This window comes from Acanthisitta chloris, unplaced genomic scaffold (genome assembly GCF_000695815.1).
Source record: "Acanthisitta chloris isolate BGI_N310 unplaced genomic scaffold, ASM69581v1 scaffold14568, whole genome shotgun sequence".
NCBI classification, from domain to species: domain Eukaryota; kingdom Metazoa; phylum Chordata; class Aves; order Passeriformes; family Acanthisittidae; genus Acanthisitta; species Acanthisitta chloris.
Genome location: NW_008685538.1, coordinates 1 through 11996, shown reverse-complemented (window position 1 = coordinate 11996; position 11996 = coordinate 1). Strand labels below are relative to the sequence as shown.

Here is an 11996-nt window from a genome sequence, read left to right as displayed (position 1 = left end):
TTAGGGTGAGGTTCATGAAGCACTCATTGTTCTCCAGAAGGGGGTTGAGTTATGCTTCCCTGAAAACAAAGCACCCTGCAACAGGAAAAATCAGCTCATCCACGGCCGGGCAATGCTGCTAGTGGGCAGATTTATGGAAGAAACTGCTAACTTTGAAAGCAATGCAGTTATGAAAAAATATAAGGTAATTTGGTATTCAAGTGTTAACAAGGCAGTAGTTTTGATTAATAATGTGTCCCTTAGGTAAGTTATCGTTCTGCTCCTGTTGATGTCAACCAAGTATAGCATCAATGAAATTAAATGGTGTATCAGTGTATAGGAGGGAAGTAGTTCTTGTAAAGATTTAACTCTCTTAATTAGCTGTAAGGTAACACATCAGTGCACAGAAGTCTGCAGTTCCCATCAGTGGCAGCTACAAATACCTAATATAATTCTTTCAGAATGAAAACCAAGTCACAGAGCATGGCTCTTTTCTCATGCATGCACCAATTAGAATTCCTCACTGAAGTGTGGGCTACTCCAAATACACAGAGTTGACTTGATGACACATGGCACTACTCTTCAGTGTTACTTCTCTCTCTGGTAGTGACTTAGAACTGTGCTTTTAATGCTTCCAGCCCCTGAAGCTCTAGGAAAAGAGACAACTGGTGTGTTTTTCTTGACCAATACAGCACTGCATGCTTTATCTTGTGATGCCTGTGAAATAGCTTTTGGCATTGATTAATATTGCCTACAAAACCAGCAGTAGATGCAGATCTTTATGCTTGCTTAAAAGCAGCATGTCTCCTATTCAAATTTTGGCATTTGGTACCATTAATACTTACTGCTGTCTTCTAAATAAAGTACTTCTGTAACAGCCATCTAGAGAAAAATCTAACTAATATATCAGAGACTTCCAGTCTGCAGAGGCAGTTACCTGGGCACAAAATCACAATTTCTGGAGTTACATAGTTAACACTTAATGCTCTTTTTGCACATACTTTGCACAAAGGTAACTAATACAAGATTCTTATTTCCTGAGAAATCTTTTTTTTTTGTAAGTTTAGCATCTTCTCAAAAGTAATTATCTCATTTTGATTTTGTTGCAGGATGTTACAATTTTCTTGCCAGAATGGGAAGATGGACATTTTTATCTTGCAAAATACTATGATAAATTAATGCCGATGGTAACTGACAACAAGATGGAAAAACAGGGAGATCTGATTAGATACATAGTTCATCATTTTGGGAGGTGAGACCTTAGAGGAACTTTGCCTATTTTGTACAGAGAGATAACTATTATACTGGAAAAAAAATTATAGACATGTTGTCTTTCACCAGTTCAGACTGACTCAAAGTTTCGTGCAGTATTGCAGAATGAAATACTGAATGCTTCCTTTCTGTTTTCATCCCTAACTGATTTTATTGCTAACTAAGCAGTTGTTGGTCTTTTGTCAGACAGCTAATTATTTCATCTGCAGTTTTGATTAAAAAAACCCCAAAACATTCTATATTTGTAAGCTTTGATTGTTGCAGATGCATTAAAATGCTGAGATAAATTTCTGAAGTTCAGAATGGAATATGAAGCAATTAAGAATGTAAAATCTGTAATGCTTCTAATATATACCATGAACATCCTTTGATTTAAACATGCAATCACAGGTCTCTGCAGTATGGAAACCAGTTCATCTATCAGTCAATGCCAAGGATGCTGTCTTTATGGCTGGACTTTGGAGCAAAAGCTTATGATTGTGATAAAGGTACATTTTTTCCCAGTACAGAATTCCTTTGTCATTCTTTTGAATATATGATTGAAAGAGTACTGAAATATATTTACAGTTCTTTGTTTAGACTTATTGCCTGAGACTATATGGAAAAAAGAAAGTACTGCTCTTCTTTAAAATTACAGGCTGGTAATATGCAGGAGAGTATTAATTATCTTCATTAAATTTTCCAAAACTTTTAAAATGTACATAGAATGAGAGCATTGTTCCTTGGGTAACTGAAGTTGACAAAAAGATTTCTGGAAAATTATTGCATGTCACCAGTCACCTTTGCTAAGTTGCTTCATGGGTGATGAGTAGTCGTTTCGTATGTATTTGCTACAGTAAAGTGTTAGCTTTGGGGTTTTCTTTCAGTTTGTTTTGGTTTCTGTCATTGAAGGAATTTTACTGGAATTTCCCCTCTCATTTTACTGAAATCATGGGGAAAAAATCCTGTAGGCAGTGTCATGGCACTTGAAACTAGGACCATAGGTACATCTTGGGTGGGAGTTTGTTGGACAAATGAGAACTGCAGGCATTGCCTGAAGGTCTGGAATGAAGCTGACAGCTGTGGCTCCTTGATCTTGACCTCGTTCCACACACTGAGGTCAATATTTTGGCTGCAGCCACGTCAGATCCTGCTCTCTGCGATGTTTCTGTGCTACTCATGCTGGGTCCTCAGGGCCAGGGGGGAGATAGGAGCAGATGTGCTAATTCCATCCCATGTAAAGACTTTATTTCCTCTCCACTAAAGAACATTGGAATCCTTTTGTCAGACAAATACATGGAGTGGTTTTGGTTTATTCTATGTCATTGCAGCATTTTAGAGAAGCAGTAGATGTTTGATTTTAAGAGTGTAAGGTGAGCTTTTCTGACACTACCTGCTCCACGTTGCCTGTGCTTGTTTATTTCCTGTTATTCTAGTTAAATAGCATATGTATTAAGTCACTGTATGTTGTGCTAAAAAGAACTAGGAGCTTTTTCTTAGCCTTGCTTTTTTTTTCCTGATGAAAATTGCCAACAAAATACGATTCTGTGGCCTTGCTGTAAATGACTTTACACTTCCCGTGGGGAAAACCAGGAATGTAATCTTGTCCTTCTATTTTTCAGCTAGTCGTTCAGAACGTGTTCAAATGAAAAATGATCTAGCTAAAATAAATAAGGTGATTACAGAGCACACAAACCACTTGGCACCTTACCAGTTCCTGACAGCTTTTTCTCAGCTCATCTCCCGTATCTGCCATTCCCACGATGAAGTGTTCGCAGTTCTGATGGTGATTGTTGCTAAAGTGTTTTTAGCCTATCCACAGCAAGCAATGTGGATGATGACTGCTGTGTCCAAGGTACCTTGATGTGTATTACCTACACCTTTATTAAGTTTACAAAACTGGTTTCATCAGAGAGAACTGTGACTGTAACCAGTGTTACTCTGAGAAGGAATTGAGAGCTTCAGTTGTTGTGGTACAGTGTTTTGGAAGAGGATATCGATGCCATCGCTGCAAAATATTTCCTTGCAGTCTAAATGTTCCAAATTAGAATGCATCTGTGTCATGCATGCATCTGAACTTGCATGATATATTGGAAAGGAAATTTGAATAACAAATAGCTGATGAATTGTGTAGTTATGGGCAACAGATTTTGTTGGATTTAGTAATTCTAATAGTACTTCCAGTTTTATAGACAAATAATCAACTCTGTTCCTTGATTAAGATAAGATAGATGCACCACTTGGTCCTACCTACCTGTCAGTAAGGTCATTCTGAAGCAAACTGGAAGGCATGATGCATGCTGTTGTCTTAAGGCTGGTGAAATAACATTCAGGATTCACTGGCACATTCTTCAATATCAGCCTCCATGTTGTGGGACTTCCAAGAATGGTTTCAGAAAGTACTAATACCCACACACCCCCACAACGGTACCACTTGAGGTTTACAACTGGAGCTCATCCTTCTCCAGATATTAAACATGACAAGCAATAAGCAAAGAGTATATTAATTACGGGGGGAGGATTCTTCAGGTCATTTGACTGTTGTTTAATCCATTTTAACTTTCCTTTTTTTCAGTCCTCTTACCCTATGCGTGTCAGTAGATGTAAGGAAATTCTGAACAGAGCTATTCACATGAAGGAATCTTTGGGGAAGTTTATTGGAGATGCAACACGTCTCACAGACAAGCTGTTAGAGCTGTGCAACAAACCGGTACTTACAGAAATAAACCAGCTAATGCATGGACTAGGATTGTTCCAAAATGGGAAGGAAAAACTTCTTCTGATAGCTTTCATAGCCAGTTATTGCAGCTTAGAAACTACACTAACTTGTAAAAGATTATTTGGTTTTACTTAATAATTTGTTTAAAATAGCTCAAAGTTGAGCACATTATAAAATCTCCCAGTGCATGATGGTACCATTCACAGGTTGTGGGCTGTGCATGGCTTTGTCCTTTAAAGTATAACTCATGCACAGTAACTTTTGGTTTTACTGTAAAAAATAGGCAGTCTCTGCTTTTATGAACAAATTAGCTTGATAATGAAGATAAATCTAAATAATTTTTCATTATTCTGTATTTACATTCAAAGCAAAAAGTGTGTCTGCCATAATGGCCAGAAATATTTGCTTTTGGGTTATTTCATTTGCAATGTAACTTACCATTTTTCTTATTACCATAAGCATTTATAATTCTATTATTATTCTGTTATCATTCTATCTGTTAGTTAATGTGAAAGAGCAGTATTATTTGAAGTGTTTGTGAACTTTGAGTGTCACTGCTAACTTCCATCAACGTTTTTGTTCAAGGTTGATGGGAACAGCTCAACACTAAGCATGAATATTCATTTCAGAACACTGAAAAGATTAGTAGAAGAGCACACCTTTAGTGAAATCCTCATTCCCTTACAATCAGTAATGATACCAACTCTGCCCTCCATTCCTGGAACACATGCTAACCATGACCCTTTCCCTGGCTGCTGGGCCTACATTGCAGGCTTTGATGACACGGTAAGGCTCTAGCTGGCACCTGATATTTCACTTCAGCTTAAACCAACGTCGCTGCAAATATGTCTTAGTTCCCTAGAAATGGAGGAGTGAGTAGGAAATGTCATAATTACTTCTGCAGAAAATGTATGACCAGCCTGAGGCAGGTGTGGGCTATTGGCACTTGGGTAAAGTTTTGGTCTGTAGCACCGTGGAAGTGCTAACATGTCTGGTTCCAGTGGTTTGTTACAATTACACATTTTATTTTGTATAATCCGATATAGATGTTAATAGAGACTTCATTTTTCTACAGGTGGAAATTCTTGCCTCACTTCAAAAGCCAAAAAAAATCACCTTGAAAGGTTCAGATGGGAAATCTTACATTATGATGTGCAAGCCAAAAGATGATCTAAGAAAAGACTGTCGGCTCATGGAATTCAATTCCCTCATTAACAAGGTTTGAGTGAGACAATCAGATGCATCATATGTATTGACCAGGACAGAGCAAATTAAAAAGCCAACTCACCTTGAGATAAAGCTCACTGGGAGAAAAGTAAACTGGTGCAAAATATCTTATTTCAGCAGTAATTGGTAGCAACTGATGATGCATAACTTCTTGCAGACTTATGAAAACAATAGCAAAATATAACATTTTGCCAAAACAATTGCTTATTCTAGCAAAAATAGGCAGGAAAGGTTATTTACAGTCTATAAATACCTGCAGACTTTCTGCTGTCTTGCTTCATATTGCCTGTTCAGGATTCTCTAATATTTTTTATAAAAAATAGGTAAATTAATCTTTTCATACTAAAAGTGTTGCCATAATTCTTATTTTAGTTACATTTTGCTTCTCAACAATATGCTTAATGTTAACACTCCATGTTTTCTGTGGAGTTAATGTTAGCAAATGGTAGTGTCTCTGAAACACTGAGAGACTCTTTCAAATGCTGCTTTGAAGGGATTCAAGCCATGTGCAAGTTAGGCAGTTTTACTATTTTATTGCAAACTCCTCTGGTTTTTTTAATTAACTTTGGAGAACAAGTGTGAATTTTGGTCACATTCGACCCACTGCAGACAGTCACTGGAGCTGAGAATTTGAAATCCTTGATCATGGGATTGGGAAATAGAAATAAATTGGTGAATGCTCTTGATCCATTTTGATCTAGCTGTGGTGTCTGGTTTCTCTTGCACGAGCAGTGCCTCAGGAAAGACGCAGAGTCGCGGAGGCGAGAGCTGCACATTCGAACCTACGCAGTGATTCCACTGAATGATGAATGTGGCATAATCGAGTGGGTGAACAATACTGCTGGGCTGAGAAACATCCTGATAAAACTCTATAAGGAGAAAGGTAAAGAAATATATTAGCCTGCAGTAACAGTTTTCAGGTGTTTTTTGAAGGGCTTGTGTCTTAACTAGTAAATGACACACATAGCAAGAGCCAGACCAAATCTGGGAAGATGCGTTCGTGTGTGCTTTTAACTATCTTTAGTGTATTGTTGCTCACAGGTGTGGGAGACTTTTAGGGCTTGTGTCTTAACTAGTAAATGACCCACATAGCAAGAATCAGACCAAATCTGGGAAGATGCATTCGTGTGTGGTTTTAACTATCTGCAGTGTATTGCTGCTCACAGGTGTGGGAGACTTTCATTCTTAAATGGAAGAGAATTGGTGCTTGCACTGAACAAGTTCCTTGTAAGAACTGGTAGCACAGTCATCTTCCATGCAGTGTATGTAAACCATGTCAGCAGTGTGGGGATGTATGTGCAGCACTGAGCAACAGAAAAGACTGTGGAATTTTCCTTTAGATTTGATCTGTTGTTTTTCATTTCTGTTGCATTTGTCTGAGATAATGATGAGAATATATCATCGAATCAGGGTTGAGAGTACAGAAACTTGCCAGAGAAAAGATCAGATTTAATTTGAATTTCTTGTTAGCAGAGTAGCTTTTCTGGTCAGTGCAATAATATTTAGGGGGAAAATTTCTCACCTTATCTGTGTGTATGGAGATATTCTGGGAGGCTGGCACTCCAAACATGAATGAATACAATGAATGGCTTTGTGAGGATGGGAGGGGTTTGTGTTTTTGTGTTCCCTCACTCTACCCCACAGTGACTTGTTTGCCAGGTCTTCTCTTTCAGTTAACATAAGGATTTTTTATCCTTTCTAGTGCCCCGCAACCAACACTTTCTGTGGGTTATTTTTCATTTGTTCATTTATTTCCACTTTATGGAGTTATTTATTTTCTCAAAATTACCATATTGTAGTAGTACATACAAGACTTTATATCTGATGATTTCTTTTGCCTAACTGAGGAAGTCTGCCAGGTCTTCTCTTTCAGTTAACATAAGGATTTTTTATCCTTTCTAGTGCCCCGCAACCAACACTTTCTGTGGGTTATTTTTCATTTGTTCATTTATTTCCACTTTATGGAGTTATTTATTTTCTCAAAATTACCATATTGTAGTAGTACATACAAGACTTTATATCTGATGATTTCTTTTGCCTAACTGAGGAAGTCCAGGTATTTTTTTTTAGAGTTGCGCCAGCATATGCTCCCAAAGGCAGCACCTCTGTCTGAAAAGCTGAAAATGTTCAAAGAAGTCCTTCTGCCTCGTCATCCTCCTGTCTTTCATGAATGGTTTCTTAGAACATTTCCAGATCCTACTTCATGGTTAGTGACTGGATTTGGGCTAGCTCAAGACTTTGAGCATTGCCCTGAAAACTGATGATATTACTGAACAGACAGATAACCCAAGGAAGTGGCTTAGGCATTGCTGGTTGCTGTTTCCACAGGTACAACAGCAGGTCAGCCTACTGTCGTTCCGTGGCAGTTATGTCCATGGTGGGTTACATACTTGGTCTAGGAGACCGTCATGGGGAAAACATCCTGTTTGACTCTCTCACTGGTGAATGTGTGCATGTGGATTTCAACTGCCTTTTCAATAAGGTGAGAAATGCCACTCCCTGAACTTGCTCTTTCATTTTGTATGCATGTAAGTTATAAACTTCTACTATCTTGGCTTTTTCTCCATGTTTTTTACTTTAACATACCCATTTTATTCTTTCTCTAACTTTACCTCTTGTTTCTACACCACAAACAGTCTGGGATATGTAAAGAGCATGTGTATGCTGCATTTAATGAAAGCCAACTCTTTGATTTAGCCAACATCAGATGAGCTGATGTGGATACACTGAAATAGCCCAAATTTCAGGTTGCTTATATTTTGTGACTCTCCTGTCTCCACTGCCACTCTCCAGACAAACCTGTAATTGCTACCTTCAGAATTCTGCTGCTGTGGAGAGTTCTTCTTTCTCACACAAATTCAGCACAACAATTCCAATGGTTTTGTAAAAACAAACAGCAGAAATTGTGGCCAGAGTGGGATTTCAAGTTTTGGTGTTTCAGTTGAAAGATGCTTTTGGTGTGGGACATGGGGCCTTTTTAATTGAGGTAGAGATATTGTTAGGTTATTTCTCCTGCTTTCTTTTTAGTAAGCCTGAATTGTCCTATATAACCCTTAATTTTAAAAAAAAAGTTTTTAAGCTAGCTTGCATATTATAAAGGGAAAAGTTGGCATTTTGCATGAGACTACAGAGCAGCAGTATATATTTAGAACCAAATTTTGTACCCTGTGTGAATGTGTTAGAACAGGGGAAAAGAGGTTCTTTGGACATTGGTATCTGTTATTCACTGTGATTTCCCCTTAGCAGCTGAGTAGGAGCAAATCTCCCTGTCAGCTAGGAATCCACCACTGACAAAGATGAGAAAGAAACCCTAAACCCAATATAAATGTTACTCCTTTTTTATTTTTTTTTTAATCAATGTAAAGGGAGAGACTTTTGAAGTTCCAGAAATCGTTCCTTTTCGTCTCACTCACAACATGATTAATGGAATGGGTCCCATGGGAACAGAGGGTCTCTTCCGAAGAGCTTGTGAAGTCACCATGAGGCTGATGCGTGCTCAGAGGGAGCCCCTAATGAGGTATGGCAGCTGGGTTTGCTGTGAGCTCCCAAAAACTGTCCCTGGGCTAAACATGTGAGCTGCAGGGGGAACATGCCAGGGCCAGCACGTGCAGCTCCAGCTCAGTGGGACATGCAGTTAGAGATGAAGCCATAGAAATCCTCAGCACTAACTTTAGAGTCCTCTCAGTGTTTGTGTTTTGAAAATTAAATGTATTATACGTATATTACCCTCTTTTTTTTTTCTTAATGTTTAATTTATTTAGTGTCTTAAAGACTTTTCTCCATGATCCTCTTGTGGAATGGAGTAAACCTGTAAAAGGGAATACAAAAGCCCAGGTGAATGAAACTGGAGAAGTCGTCAATGAAAAGGTTAGTTTAAAAGAAGCATAACATAAGGTAATTCAGATGTCAGAAATCCATTATGGTTACAAGTTATGTATTTGCTAATTGAAACCTTAACTGTCTTTTTCTTTCATTTCAAAATTTCTCTGGTTTGTTGATCTTTATGAGCTCTGTGTTCATAACTTTTTTATCCATAAAGAGACTTTTTTACTGATAGAAAGTGTAATTTATCTACTAAAGAACCAAACAAAAGAGCCTGGAATTCTTACTCATGTTACTAAATCAGGGACAACATCAGCAGAAGCAATGGATCTTACTACCCCTCGTTGTGACAGTTGCACAATTCTCCAGATTTACAGGGGTGGTAACATCAAGAGTCCTTTCTGTGTCCATTGTTGTGCTTTTCCTGAGTGGATGTTTCTTATTGAATAAATATGTGCCTCTTTACATGTCAAGGGTTACTTGAGTAAAATTAGGATTCTGTATGTACTGTTCCTTTATCAGCTGCTGCTGAAGACTATTTTTCATCCAAAATATAACTTTTGTACTGCCTGTAGTATTGATTACATTTCCTCTTTGCAAAATTTCTGATTGGCTCCTTTCTCTATAAAAGGACTATTTAATGAAAACAAATGTGTAATAGCAGATAATAATTAGGGAGCACTGACAAACACAGCAACTAAGATAAGGACAAAGAACAACAAAGAACTTACACCAGCTATTTCAGCACAGAAAATCTCCTGGTCTTCAAACAGTTACTAACCAGGCTGAGTCAAGACCACCCACATAGTTGTACATGTTAAGTGCAGGTTCTGGAGAGGTGCCAATGTTATGCTTGAGCTTTAAAAGAAAATGAGTAAGTGGAACTGGTATGAACCAGCTACTCTAGTGGACCTCAAAGAGCTCATTTTGAGGTGCTCAGCACAACCTCTTCTTAGGCTTCTTCATTTTCAGTTCCTTGTATTTTTGACCTAAATTTTCCAGATTAGGTGTCTCTTTAATCTTATGCAGAATTCCAAGAACAAGGCTAGGAAAATGCTGCATTTATTGGAAAGCAATTGTATGAAATAAAGCTCTCCATCTTTCCCAAATACATTTGCATAGCTGTTTCAGTCTTCTCTGGTAACTTTTATCTGTAAAAATGTAAGATAGAAGTTACAACTTGCCCAATAATATATCCACTTTAAAGACTTCTTTGTAGAAGCCAATATCCTTCATTGTAGTGTAGCTGGTACAGACTTCTGGGTCTAGTATTAAATAAGAATGCAGATTTCAAACACATCCTAGAAAGTACTTTTTTGTTCTAAGAAGTGAGTCTAGTATAAGAATGCAGATTTCAAACACATCCTAAAAAATACTTCTTTGTTTTAAGAAGTAGAAGTTCATGGATAGCAGCAATATTTATTTTTTTCCTTGTTTCCAGGCCAAAACCCATGTCCTTGATATCGAACAACGGCTGCAAGGTGTCATTAAAACTAGAAACAGAATAAAAGGATTACCCTTATCTATTGAAGGGCATGTTCAAGAATGCAGATTTCAAACACATCCTAAAAAATACTTCTTTGTTTTAAGAAGTAGAAGTTCATGGATAGCAGCAATATTTATTTTTTTCCTTGTTTCCAGGCCAAAACCCATGTCCTTGATATCGAACAACGGCTGCAAGGTGTCATTAAAACTAGAAACAGAATAAAAGGATTACCCTTATCTATTGAAGGGCATGTTCATTACCTGATTCAAGAAGCCAGCGATGACAACCTGCTCTGCCAGATGTACATGGGCTGGGCTCCTTATATGTGAAACTGGGTCAGCTTTGGAACAATACCACTCACAAGTGGTGTCACTGTCATATTGGTGGGAAGGTATGAATCAGTGCTCACTGCTTACTTCTGTTGATTTCTGACTGTAAGCAGCAGAACGGACTTAGGATCATCCAAAATCTGTGTGAAATATACCAAGTATGCTGTGAATGCACTTGCAGGTATGTAAGGTGTTAGGTTTTGTATAAATGTAGAGGGCAGTATATGGGAACTGCTTAAAAAATCAGACTCTGCAAGTCTCTACAAGTTTCTTACTCTGTGAAAAATGTTCACCATGTTGAAAGATGCACTCTATAAAGCTCTGTATATTTTTGTAGATTTTTCTCATTCAGCTTATTTGTAGATTCGAAAATGTGACATTAAAGTTTAATACTGATATTAAGTGGTTCCTTCGACTTTTTCTACTCATGTTCAGAAGGGTTTTCTAAAAATGATTAGTATTTCTAGCAGCAGACCTTGAATGTTGGTTTCCTTTGGCTTTATTCCATGTGGCCTGCCTACATCTAGGAAAGCATTTGGGATCTTACCTCTCCCCTTGGGTAAATTGGTACAGTGTTACAGGGCACTGGCCAGTCCTTTCTTCCCTCCCTGGTACAAAGCCTGGCTGCAGGAACTGCTTTTCAGATTCCATTTTGGAAAAGGTGTTTTAACACAGACGAGGAGACTAAATATAGTCAGAAGACAAATACTTACAGTAACGTGTGCTTCTCTAGGCATCCAAATTATAGGGAAATGTGGGGCGAGCTAGAGGAAAATTATACTTTTACCCTCCACTTGGCTATTGTTACAATTTTTGTACAGTATTTTTGTTTCTGCTGAGACACAAACAGTGCTGTTGGGTTTTGATCACAGGCTCATGGTGTGGAGTGAGACTTGAGTTTTATTTCTGCTGAACTCCAGACATGCCAGAGAGTGAACTTAAATAACAGGTTTCCAACTGGATATTGTGGGTTTGTTTCTCTGTGGATCTAGTGGGCAAACTGCAAAAACTGTCACTAGAAAAATCTTGGAACATGCTCTGGAATCCTGGAAAAATCTTGGGACATACTCTGGTCTTTACGGGGGTGGTGGGTGAGTGCTGAGCTTCTGTCATTTGTCCCAGGTTTTATCAGTGTCCCGGGGGGAGCCGCCCGGGGAGGCACTGCCATCAGGTACGGGGGCAC

At 38.2% G+C, this 11996-nt stretch overlaps 1 protein-coding gene across 1 annotated transcript in view; it reads left to right on the top strand.

The window, feature by feature from the left end:
- The window catches only part of ATR (ATR serine/threonine kinase), a gene marked incomplete at its 5' end in the record, with an annotated part of 35025 nt that extends 24060 nt beyond the window's left edge, over positions 1–10965 (top strand). Inside the window, 13 exon segments of the mRNA XM_009079804.1 lie at positions 5–184; positions 1089–1231; positions 1642–1739; positions 2853–3085; positions 3806–3940; positions 4535–4735; positions 5025–5168; positions 5909–6088; positions 7249–7382; positions 7505–7658; positions 8542–8693; positions 8938–9043; positions 10640–10965. Coding sequence (XP_009078052.1) covers positions 5–184; positions 1089–1231; positions 1642–1739; positions 2853–3085; positions 3806–3940; positions 4535–4735; positions 5025–5168; positions 5909–6088; positions 7249–7382; positions 7505–7658; positions 8542–8693; positions 8938–9043; positions 10640–10813 — 2034 coding nt within the window.
- Positions 10966–11996: the final 1031 nt, after the last annotated feature.